At 52.3% G+C, this 12,087-nt stretch overlaps 5 protein-coding genes across 5 annotated transcripts; 1 reads left to right on the top strand and 4 right to left on the bottom strand.

The window, feature by feature from the left end:
• Positions 1-220: 220 nt before the first annotated feature.
• BJX68DRAFT_272037 (guanine nucleotide exchange factor DCK1) lies at positions 221-6,631 on the top strand (the record flags this gene model as incomplete). The annotated part of the gene is made up of 1 exon (XM_071047110.1): positions 221-6,631. One exon carries the CDS (start codon positions 221-223, stop codon positions 6,629-6,631), a length of 6,411 nt encoding a protein of 2,136 aa, XP_070893676.1.
• A 243-nt stretch (positions 6,632-6,874) lies between these two features.
• Positions 6,875-8,384, bottom strand: BJX68DRAFT_197339 (Metallo-dependent phosphatase-like protein). Its single transcript, XM_071037499.1, has one exon. The coding sequence runs from the start codon at positions 8,210-8,212 to the stop codon at positions 7,118-7,120; it is 1,095 nt and encodes a 364-aa protein (XP_070893675.1). The 5' UTR covers positions 8,213-8,384; the 3' UTR covers positions 6,875-7,117.
• Positions 8,385-8,424: 40 nt separating this feature from the next.
• On the bottom strand, positions 8,425-9,803 carry BJX68DRAFT_247549 (40S ribosomal protein eS8). The gene is made up of 3 exons (XM_071041791.1): positions 9,701-9,803; positions 9,221-9,315; positions 8,425-9,160 (listed from the first exon to the last, which is right to left on the bottom strand). The coding sequence occupies exons 2-3, from the start codon at positions 9,292-9,294 to the stop codon at positions 8,632-8,634; spliced, it is 603 nt and encodes a 200-aa protein (XP_070893674.1). The 5' UTR covers positions 9,295-9,315; positions 9,701-9,803; the 3' UTR covers positions 8,425-8,631.
• A 188-nt stretch (positions 9,804-9,991) lies between these two features.
• BJX68DRAFT_247548 (DUF2470 domain-containing protein) lies at positions 9,992-10,866 on the bottom strand. The gene has a single exon (XM_071041790.1). It carries the CDS (start codon positions 10,724-10,726, stop codon positions 10,055-10,057), a length of 672 nt encoding a protein of 223 aa, XP_070893673.1. The 5' UTR covers positions 10,727-10,866; the 3' UTR covers positions 9,992-10,054.
• Positions 10,867-10,981: 115 nt separating this feature from the next.
• BJX68DRAFT_247547 (uncharacterized protein) lies at positions 10,982-11,951 on the bottom strand. Its single transcript, XM_071041789.1, has 2 exons — positions 11,427-11,951; positions 10,982-11,257 (listed from the first exon to the last, which is right to left on the bottom strand). The coding sequence occupies exons 1-2, from the start codon at positions 11,837-11,839 to the stop codon at positions 11,251-11,253; spliced, it is 420 nt and encodes a 139-aa protein (XP_070893672.1). The 5' UTR covers positions 11,840-11,951; the 3' UTR covers positions 10,982-11,250.
• Between the last annotated feature and the right edge of the window lie 136 nt (positions 11,952-12,087).

Raw genomic sequence — 12,087 nt, 5'->3', positions numbered from 1 at the left:
ACTCTCGATTTATGCGGCCTCTGAATTAATTCACATTCCTCTCCCGTCTCCGAAACCTGCCAACGGAAAGCTGCATGTCACGTACCGTCCACCCGATCAGACGAGAATTCCAGGCTCCCCTCCTCCGCCGCTGAAATCGCACTCCTACATTCCTCTACCGATTGATCCACTGCAGTAACTGCTACGGGGTGCGCATTGGTTCGCTACCTCGATCGCAGACATGCCCTGGCGGCCTCTGCCTCGGATCGCTTTTGCTGTCGCCATCTATCCCTTCCAGCCCTCCACACCGGCCGACCTGCCTCTAGAACTAGGCGATGAGCTTTATATCATTGAACAAGGCGGAAACAATGGCGAATGGTGTCGCGGTTATCTAGTTGCTCCACCGTCTTTGCTGTCTGGTTTAACGAGCACCAAGGGCCAGACCCTTGAGGCAAGAGTCTTTTCGGGTATCTTCCCGCGAAATTGTGTTGAGATCCGCGAAGTGTTGGGTGATGGAGATGGAAACAAAACGTTGACAAACGGAACCCTGTCAATCGGCGACCAACCGGAGGACTCGGAGTCGGACCTGAGGAGCAGTCTGGCCTTGTCTCAATACGATGAACACGCCACCGGTGAGGTCTCTAATGTGGTAATCGCGAAGAAGGAGAAGCCGTCTCAGATTTTTATCCATAAGGGTGAAGATGATGATCATTCCACCCCCCGCACGGCCCGCGCCAGCCCCTGGGGAACACTTCCACATACACCAGTCAGCGTAGCCCCTCGGGATCCCGATGCACCCAAGCCGGCTGCGCCAGTACCCATGCTCAAGATTGGCGACGAAACTCCAACGTCGTTTTCAGAGCCATTGGTCGATGAGATAGCCTCGTGCCTGCGCGAATGGCACTCTACCAAGCTTCATGAGTTGCTTCTCTCCCAACAATATCAGGTCGTGGAAGAGATGTCAAACATTGTTCAAGAACTCGATTTTGCCAGACGACAGCTTCTCTACAACGTACTCACGTCGAAAGAGAAGGAGGCACTACGACACGAGGTGGTATGGAAGCTCGTCAGAGGAAACAAGCTGATGGGTGGAGAGGTCATTGTTCGAGATCCTGAGCAAAGAGGTCGACTTCTGACGGGCGATGACTCTGCTGTGCAGTTGGCAAAACTCCAATCCGAGATGAGCATGCTAGAGAGCAGCCCTACTCACGCTTCAGACGCCGCAGCGCTGCATCATTTGCTTCTAGAAGTCAACGCTGTGTCAGGAAATGCCCCCGGTCCCGTGGCCCTAGCTGCTCAGCTGTGCTCCCTATCTGAGACGGGAACTCTCAAACCATTATCCGAGACATACGTTCTAGATATCCCATCGCCTGAACAATTTGCAGCGTCAGGCCATAGCAACAAACTCAAGACTCTCTTCACCGAATTAGTTGCCACGGATATTGGAGATGGATCAGCCACTGGGCCCAAGTTGTACCTCGTGGTGAGTGTTCGCGCTCCAGAGGTTACCTCCGCCGCCCCATCTCAGCCAGCACCTGCTGCTTCTCGGGAAGGGCTCACCTCGCCGAAATCGCCTGCTGCCTCCAACAACACTGCGAAAGGTGGTCTGAAACCCCGCCGCAGCATGATGTGGTCGTCTAAGCCGCGTGGTATTCAAAGCGCAGACCAATCGAAAGAAGCTTCTAAGCCCCCGCCACAGTCCGCAGGAAGCATCGCCAGCAACAAGGGGGGTGCCGGTCAATCAGTAAAGGAGGCTACTCATGTCCGCACGATAGGTGTTGGTCTTTTGGAAGTCTCCCAGGTCCTCCGTCAAGACAAAGACACAGAGCAGGTCATTAATATATGGTCTCCTTCCGAGCAGGCGGAAGATGGGGAGGGATACACGGACGGCTTCGACGCTTTGATTCGGTCGTTACTACCCAGCCCTAGCGGGAAGTATGTAAGGTCTGCGCGCGCCGCTCGTGTCCATCTTCATTTACATCCACACATCGATTCCGACCCGGACGCCCTGATCCAAAGGAATCCCACAATTATGCACGATATCGTCCAAACTCGAAGGATCGGCTTTTCCCAAGCCCCAACTAAGCCTAGATCTGACATCTACGTGACCATCTCACATGCCACTTTCCCTCCAGAAGCACTGCTCTCACACCCGCACTCTGGTCAACTTCCGATGCCAGCATACACCGGACTTCGCAATATGCAGCTTACCCTGGAAGTACGCGCTGCGTCAGGGGCTCGGGTCGATCGATGTGTCTTTCCTGCATCGTCAGCCACCACTGCCAATACAGCCTGGAGAACAACGATTACCGAGAAAGGCAAGCCATGGAACCAGACTATTCGTCTCAATCTTCCCACTGATCAAATTCCGGGGTCTCATCTTATTATGAGCATTGCGGATGCTCCCGAATTTCCCTTCGCCCTCGCCTGGATGCCCCTGTGGGACAATCAAGCTTTCATACGGGACGGACCTCATTCTCTGCTGCTGCATGCCTATGACAAGCATACATCGAGCATTGAGAACGGAAAAGGTGCTTACCTCTCTCTTCCGTGGAGCGCGCTGGGGAAGAATGAGTCCGCAAAGGATGAGGCGCTCACTGGCCCCCTCGCTACACTGCGTCTCGATACACATTTGTGCAGTACGGAGTACTCACAAGACCAAGTCATTCTAAGTCTTCTGAACTGGAAAGAGCGCCCAGTGGATGAAGTATTTGACACACTTAAGAGGGTTCTCTTTGTTCCAGAAATCGAAATTGTCAAGCAGCTGAGCGGTGTCTTTGACGCGCTGTTTGCGATTCTCGTGGAGAATGCCGGTAATGAAGAATATGAGGACCTCATCTTCAACAATCTCGTCACTGTCCTCGGAATCGTTCATGACCGGCGTTTCAACCTTGGTCCGGTTGTGGACCACTACACCGAAAACCAGTTCAACTTCCCTTTCGCCACACCATGTCTGATTCGAAGCTACCTTCGCCTCCTGCAAGCAAGCTCTGATCTGAAGCACTCTCGAAATCTTCGTGCTACGTTCAAGGTTGGGCGACATGTCCTGAAATTCATCATCAACGCTCGCCAACAGCAAAAGTTGAAGGAGGAAGGAATCGGTATCACTCGCGTTCAGTCAACTTTCAACCGAGACCTGCATACGATCTTCAAGTCTTTGGAGGCACTAATGAAAAATCCCTCCCCTGCCATGGTTGGGAGCAAAACGCTTGTCGTCCAACACTTCCACACATGGCTCCCCGAGCTCTTGGCGGTCCTTGGAAGGGATGAGGTGATCATGATTGCACTTAGCTTCATGGATTCATGTGCTGATGTGAAGGGTATGCTGGTTCTGTACAAACTGGTTCTGATTCAACACTATACTCGCCTCGAGATCTTCAGGTCCGGCTCGGAGAGACAAAGTCTGGCTTCTAGCTGTATTGGGTGGCTGGATCCCTACTGGGGAGCAACAGGGGCGGTGTCCGACCAATACCGTGATCAAGTTCGTCTGGTCGCCGCTATTGTAGCGGAGCTCTTGACGCAGCCGGAACCCCAGCTCTACGCCTTCATGCCGAAGATCGTCTCTTCGTACTACTCGATTATCCCCGATGGCGTGGATGACACCAATTATCTGTCTCTTCTCTTTAGCAAGTCATTCCCGTTCCAGCTCAAGGCTTCAAAGACAAGTCAGAAGTTTGACGAAGTCCTTGTGGAGCTGTCAGCTATCATGGCTGCAACTGCAGCGATACCGAACCCCAAACGACCGCGCTTGAAGGGCTTGGAGCTTACCAACTTCCTGTCTCAAGCCTTAGAGGTCCACACATCCATTCTGAATTGCGAGCCGTATCCTGAAAGCTGGTTTAGTATCCATGTCTACAACCACCGGGCAACGGTTAAGAGTCTAGAGTACCTCGCTTCGCTAATGACCGACAAGCTCCTTCCTGCCCCGGACGATGCTGAAACTTTTGACACCAGGGTCTGGGAGTCTTTCTTTATGACTTTACTCAAGGTCGTCTCAAGCGATGCCCTTGCCCTGGAGACCGTTCCGGAGCAAAAGCGGCGCACTATCTGGAAGATCGCCGGCGATGTTCGAGAGCAGGGCGCGGATTTGTTACACTCTACCTGGGAAGCGATTGGCTGGGAGACCACCGATGAGGAAAGAGAGCGCTACGGGCTGAAGAAGCTAGGCGGGTACCAAGTGCAATACGTACCAGGACTGGTGGCTCCTATCATTGAACTCTGCCTCAGTGTCCACGAAGGGCTACGTCATGTTGCAGTTGATATTCTGCGGACCATGATCCTCAGCGAATGGGGGTTGAACCAGGATCTCTCGATCATTGAGACCGAGATCATTTCCAGCCTGGACAACCTCTTCAAGACGAAAAACATGAATGAGGGCGTTATACAGAAACTCTTCATCGGTGAATTGCTCGATCGCTTTGGCGGTTGCGAAGCGTTTGATGAGGATCTCGGAACAGCTGTCAAGGCTCTCATTGCAACTGTGGATGAGCTTCTAGACCTCTTTGTGGCGTCACAAGGCGGCTCTATGGCAGAAAGCCTGCATACCCTTCGATTAATGGAATACATGAAAGATATGGGTCGAGAAGATATCTTTATTCGCTATGTCCACGAATTATCGCAAGGTCAGGCTTCTGCGGGCAACTTCACCGAGGCTGGTCTCGCGCTCCAATTCCATGCGGACCTGTACGATTGGGAACCCAAACGGTCTGTACCCGAGATCACAAACCCTGCGTTTCCCGAGCAGACGCCTTTTGAGCGGAAGGAATCATTGTACTTTGCAATCATCCAGTACTTTGAGGACTCAAAAGCGTGGACACATGCCCTTGCTTGCTACAAGGAGCTTGCGATGCATTACGAAGACACGGTTATGGATTTCGCCAAGCTCTCGCGAGCGCAGAACTCGATGGCCAAGATCCACGAGTCAATCGCAAAGGACGACAAGCAGTTTCCGCGCTACTTCCGGGTTCTTTACAAGGGTCTTGGATTCCCTCAAACGTTACGTGACAAAGAATTTATCGTTGAATGTGCCCCGACCGAACGCATGGCGACGCTTGTTGACCGGTTGCAAAAGGAGCACCCTTCAGCGCAGGTCCTCTCTTCCGGTGAAGTCCACGATTACGAAGGCCAGTTCCTCTACATCAGCCCGGTTAGTGCGCATCGTGATATCAGCCACCCGGTTTATCAACGGTCCAAGATCCCGCCATCCGTGCGGGATCATCTTTTGATTTCCGAACCTACCCGATTTAGCTCTACCTTGAGAAGACACATTCGAGACGCGGATGTTCAAGAGCAGTGGGTGGAGAAGGTCATCTATACGACGTCCGAACCCTTTCCGAATATTCTTCGCAGAAGTGAGGTTATTGCTACTGAGGAGGTCGCACTATCTCCTTTGCAGACGGCCCTTGAGCGCACGTGGCGCAAGACGCAAGAACTGTACTTGCTATACCGACGCGCAGCCTCCGGGGAGGATAATAGTTTAATGAACCTGACCGAGGCTCTGGAGCAATTGCTGGAGCTCCATTCGAGTTCACTAAGCTGTGTCGCTCACTATCGTGTGTTCCTGACGGACGAGCCGGATGAGGAGAATGAGGAGGATGAGGAGGATGAGGAGGATGAGGAGGATGAGGAGGAAGATGATGCCAACACGCCGAAACCCGTGGACCCATTGAAGAATGCCCTTGCTGTGGCCCTCATCGATCACGCTTTGGCGATCAAGCATGCTCTATCGTTGTATTCCCGTCCATCACATCAAGCTACGCAAATCGAGTTAACGCGGCGGTTCGAGGATGCTTTTGCCCCTGAACTCTCTTCTCTCCGTCCTGTTGAGATTGTTCCTCCCCAGCTGTTACACAGCCAGTCACCTATTTCCTCGGAGAGTCGACAAACGACTGCCCTTCCACGATCTATCAGTCCGGAGCAGGAGCTGATTCGGGCTTCACGCAAGAACAGCCAGATTGGCCGGCGAGCTTCTCGGAAGCAGTCTGTCAGCCACCGAATCAGCATAATGAATCCGTTCAAGCGCTCAAATCACGGGACGAGCAACTCCGTTGCTACGATTCAAGGCCAGCCCAACGGCAAGATGAACGGCCACGCTCCCACGGCCAAGGTTGAAGAGGCTGACATTGATGATGCTGCTACGGTTCACAGTCGGACGACCAACCAATCACGAGACACAAACACAAAACGACGGAGTTTCTTCGGCGAGGTCCTACAGAAACACACCTCTTCATTGTCGATAAGTACTAGTGTTGCCGGCGACGAGACCAAGTCCCAGAAACAGCAACGATCCCGGAGTGCGTCCCGCAGTGTGGCGGGCAAATCGGTGGACAATGTCAGCCACGCCACTTCTCGGCATAACGGTACTGTGGAGGATCGGCCGACACCAACCATAATCACCAGCCCCAAGGGAGGGTGGTCGACTATACCCTCGCTTACAGAGCCCCCGCGACCTGTGACACGGAGCAGTGCAACTTCCATCCGAAGTCCCGAGCTTCGAAGCCCCGTCTCCCAAAGTCATAGCTCCAACGGTGTCGGCAACGCCAACGGCGGTGTACGCGACTCGGTTAAGAAGCGATTCAGCCTGCTCAAGGGCGTCAGCCGAAAAGCCAGCCGACTCGATTTCAAAAGCGGCCAAACAGTTCACGAGGAGTGATCCTCGTCTTCCTTTCGTGTAATGTCAGGACATTATCTTCTTTCATTTCATTTCTTCTCATCTCAGCATCGACCCTTTTGCATAAGCGTTTAATTGGCTTTTACAAGTTTCAGGATAGATTAGGTTCTGGCTTGCTTCTCTCTCCCTATTTTTCTCCTACCTGTTGTTTCTCTTGGATATGAACCCATGTGGCGGCGATATCATATACGGACCTGATACCATACTTATCTCATATCTCATTTATTGATACCTATCTATTCATCTCTTTCATGCTGTTTTGTGCTGCGGGCTTGTAAAATATCCCATTGAGTGTCGGAATCTTCATGTCTAGACTAGGAATGGTGGTCTTTAAAGCGGGTATCCGAGAAATATATACTACCGAGCATAGCTGGATAGAGAGACATCCCAACTACAAAGTCGACTATAGAATCCTATTTTCACAATTACATGATCGCATCGCGTAAACGAGGTATATATTTAAAAGTATTATTCAATCATCTCTGCATCGTCACCACTCTCCTGAACCTCCAAATCCAAATCCACCACCCAAGGTACATTCAACGGCTTATACTCAACATTTACCACACTCGCATTAACAAACAACGTCTCCTCTCCTCTTCTCAACGGCCTTCCAGATCCCGAGCTCAAATCAACATACGCACACCGCTCCTCCATGACCGTCTCCCGATCCCACGTAATTCCCTCCTCCCTTCTCCTCCTAGACCCAGAACCCAATGAACCTGGCTGCCCCTCCCACTCCACCCTCCTCGCACCATACCCCTCATGAATATGCCCAAATACATGCAATGCTGGCCTCGCCCGCTCAACAGCCCGGTACAGATGCTTGCACCCCACGCTCTCCCCACTTCCGACCACTTGGTCTAGTATCCCATACGGCGGGCCGTGCGTGAGGAGGATATCGACGTCGGGGTACGACGGGACGTAGATGCCTCCCCTGCCGTTCGTATTCCCTCCGAGACTCTGTCCACCCGGCGAGGTATCCGGAGAGCCTGAGGAGGCCGTATGCGACGTATCCGGTGGATTAAACCGATCTACACTTCTCGGATACGCAAACGCCCACTGACAGAACTCCGGCGTGTACGGACTGGCATAGACCGTGAACCTTGCCCCCGTCGACGGAAGCACAAACGTCCGGACCTCCTCTTCCATATACACGATCCCAGCCCTCCGCGCTTCCTCGCTTGTATATAGACTCTTTATCTCGCGCGGATCCTCGAGTTTCCCACTCCCTCCTCCAGGAGAAGAAGCACTCGGCAGCGCCGACAGATGGTCACTAACGAATCGATGTCTCCGCCATCCCAACCGCCTATAGTATTCCTCGTCGAGTGTGATGTCGTGGTTACCCGCGATGACGATCTTGAGTTCGGCGGGGTGTGAGGCGAGCGATGAGAGGATGAGGGTGTGTTCGCGGCGTAGGCCGACTTTCGTGATGTCGCCTGCGTGGAGGAGGATTTGGGCCGCGGGGAGAGGGTGGCGGTATGGGGAGGTTTGGAAGGTTGGCGGGGACGGAGGGAGGGTGTGAGTGTCGGAGAGGAGCAGGAGACGGGCTTTTGTTTTCATTATAGAAGGTGTGTATCCGATTGAGGTTGTTGGACGGGAGGGTAGCTGTAGGTTGGTTGTAGGTGAGCTCGTGTTGTTGGGATGGAACGAGGTGAGGGGATGGGAGCGCAGTGCGGGGAGATTATGGGAGCCTACAAGGCCACCCCAATTTTCGAAGACTGGGCAGGCAACATAGATATAGAGATCCTACTAATGAAAAGGGAGGCAACAACAGGCGTAAGTCATTATCATGTTCGTCTACCAAGTAGAACTGGCACCAACAGTAATCTCAAGGTGAATTGCTAACTCCGGTCGACACCCTTTTACATGACACGCAAGGCTCCACACATCATAAATAAGAAGGTAGAAAAAAGTTTAATTTTTGGCAATAAAGCGAGACATCTCTTCTTCTCATTTATTATCCCATTTCGAACCTACGCCTACTTGCGGATAGCACGCTGGTAGAACGCAAGCTCGTCACCCTCGAGGATGTATCCGTCCACACGACCGCTCTGGCCAGGGCGAGAGGCAACAACAGCATACAGACGACCAGATTCAAACTGTTTCTCGATGGCGGACTCGACCTTGCCGGACTCGGCGAAGCGAGCGGCCTGCTTCTTCACGACGCTGTTGGACTTCTTCTCCTCGGTCTGCTCGGTCTTCTGCTGGCGTCTGCGGCCAATGGGCTGGCCGTAGTGGGCCTCGTACCATTGTCTGAAGGGAGCAGCATCGATCTGGACAACGGCGGACTTGGTCAGGGTGTTGGTACGGACCAGCTCGTTGTTGGAAGGGTGGTAGGCGACGACGATGACGCGGGTCTTGCGGGACACGCCCTCGGATCCCCAGGAGAAGTTGCCAGAGTCGAGACGGAGGGCACGGAACTTCTGGTTACCGCCACGGGTGCGGACAAGGTGGATGCGCTTGTTGCCAATACGGGTGTTGGCGGGCTGACGGCCCTTCTCGAAGGCCCTGCATATGCGAGTCAACAACTGCCGTTATATCCAGGTCGGTTCTGTTCCCTAATCATACCTCTTCTTGCGGTAGTAGGCCCTCTTAGCACCGGTGGCCGAGCGCTTGTGGCGGGAGTCGCGTGAAATACCCATGTTTGCGGTCGATGTGGGGGACTGTCCAGAGAATCAATCAGTATGAGTCGAAAGCAAGTACTGTGAGCCAGCATTCGATCGCATTCAATTCTATTCAGTGGAGCGTGACAGTCGGCAGTCGCAGCGCAGTTGTGTTGCAAAATTCGATATCGGAACCCCGAACGAAAAAAAAATCTCAAAGATCCAATCCAAAGACAGCAGCAATTGCGAATCGTCCTCTTCTTCGCGGGTAATATCCCTTCTCTTTTCTCGCTTCTGGTATGGTCGACTTGAATTTGTTGTGACGAATTGATATTGACCTTGAGATTGACACGGCTCGAATGTGCGCACCGACGACTCGCTCGACGAGATAGAATTGACGGGTTCGAAAAAAGACACACAATATCTAGAACAGAGAGATACTCACCTCTGAACTGGCAGCCCTTCACCAAGATCGCAGCGGCAAAGGTTGTCGTTAGGTGGTCGAGGAGTTGAGTGCTTGTCGTCGGCGGTCGTGGAATCCGTGTGGGAGTCTCGCTTCCAAGTGTCGAAGTTGCCCTATTTTCGTGGGCGCTAACTCGCTGTGGTTAGCGCTGTAGTCCCGTGATAGTCTCGTGACCTCGTCTACACTTTGCTGCTTCGGGACTTGTCTTGGCTCCGCTGATGCCTTGGCTTTCAGGCTTCCATCTTTTATAAACTTTTATCTTTCAGTATTATTGTAGCTCCATTATTATTATCAACCACTAGTACTATTCTATGCACCCTTATGATGAACCTATAGTCAAGTAGATTTCTCATGCCCCTCCTTCTCAACCTTCTTAACCAATGCGTCAAACCTCACCCAAGCCTGGAACCCCTCCACAAACCCCGAAACCATCCACACCCACCACAGCCCCGAGAAGACTTTGACATTGTACTTTTTCAACCGCATCCATCCCAAGAGAACCGTAGCCTCAAACCCATGCACAATCACCATGAACCCCAACACCCACGGCTGCCAATTATAGCTAAACTCCGTGAAACGCGGAAACCGGTCCAACCCCACCCCGTCGTAGAGCAGCGACCCGGCCTCGAAATTACTGCGTCGCGAATAGCCCAGAAACACAGCGAGACAGAGCGCGAAGCCCAAAATGTGACCGCCTTTCGGTGGCGCGTAGGTTGTTATCTTTGTGTCGGAGAGGTTGAGGCGGCGCAGGGATTCGTGGTGCATTGCGACGACGCGCGCGCGGGTGTCTGTCAGGGATTTGAGAGGGGGCGTGAAGGGGATTGTAAAACGGCCTCCGTTGGGCGTGGAGATAACCATGTCGTCGAGGCGGACGTCTTCGAGGGTTGGGGAGGTGGAGGCTTTTGCGGAGAGGCCGCAGTAGGCGCGTAGGTAGAGGGAGAGGGAGCGGTTGTGGTCGGCGTTCATGTGCTTTATAATAAAAGCTTTGCGGGAGGCATCGTCGGACATTTTGGCGGTATTTTCTTCTTCTGTTCAAGATTTGGATATGAACGGATTCAAGTAGGTTGAGATATGGGCGTTGTGCGCGAAAGAGTGGTTGAGCAATTGAGCGGGGAAGTGTTTCGAGAGGAAGTCTATATGAGGCTTTTCGGAGGGTTGAGGACGCTATCTCCGTTGCCAGTGCCAAGGACCTCGGTTCAAGCTTCCATGTGTCGGTTGGTCTCCACTAAGATTCCTAAGCTTCTCTCCCGGAGTCCGAAGTATGGACTTGACCGTCAGATTGATACGGGGAACAGTTTAAATAAACGGTTTATATCGCCAATTACATGGTTAAGAAACGAAAGTGGCTCATGATGCAAGAAACTCGACCAGGACAGCGATCATAATATATTCACATTAGAAATGCCCGACCCACGGTAAAAAAGAAAACGCAACACGAAGATGAATAGCCAAAAACCTCATAACTCGTTAGGGAAGGAAGGAATAGAAGGGAAGAAAACTCGTCATATCGATCCGAATACTGTATACCTCGTTCACGCACTGTTTGATGTCGACGTTCGTTAACTCCTATTCACGATTGGCAAGGCAGTTCCAAAGTATCCACGAGATAAACCATCGACAAGCAATCTCAAGGATATCAAGTCCTTGAGCAAGTATTAAGTAGGGGAAGGGCAAGAGCGGGGAGGGAAAGGGAATGGGGTTTACTCACAGCAACGCCAGAGTCAAATCACCATGGATGCGCGCCTTCAGCTCAATTTCAATATCCAAATTGACGTCGACCTTTAGCTTCAAGCCTTCCTCGTCGTCGATGGACTTCTTCTTGCCCTCGGCACGAGTTATCGAGCCATTTTGGATAGGACGGTTTTGTTGGTCTTTGCTGCTTATCGACTGGCCACCGTTGTATGACTGTATGCCCTGGTTGTCCTGATCGTCGTCGTCGTCGTAGTAATCATCATCATCGTCGGAGTAGTCATAGTCATCGTCGTACTCGTCAGAGTAGTAGTCTTCGTCGTCCTCGTCTACCTGCTTGGGCTGTTGGCGTTGGGCTTTCTGCTGCGGCTGGTCATCGTCGGACTCTTGCTTGATCGGGTTCTTTTGCTGTTGCTTTTCTGCGGTCGCCATTGTGATTGTCTATGTCTAGCGGTGACAGAGAGATGGGGAGAGGGAGAGGTTTGGATGGATGGTCGACCAGAAAAGGGTTGTCTGGAGTAGTAGGGTCTGGAGTATGGAGAGCTGATGTATGTCAGAAAACGAAAAAGCCCGAGAGGACAGTAAAATGACATAAAGCGAAAAGCAAAGCAATGACTGGAGTATATTAACCAAAATAAAAATAGAAAGTCTGGAAATGACTTCAGAGGACTGGACTTTCC

Source organism: Aspergillus pseudodeflectus (genome assembly GCF_044049435.1).
Source record: "Aspergillus pseudodeflectus strain CBS 756.74 chromosome Unknown BJX68scaffold_72, whole genome shotgun sequence".
NCBI lineage: Eukaryota > Fungi > Ascomycota > Eurotiomycetes > Eurotiales > Aspergillaceae > Aspergillus > Aspergillus pseudodeflectus.
Note: the sequence above shows the minus strand (reverse complement) of the source record. Positions and strands in the feature narration are given on the sequence as shown.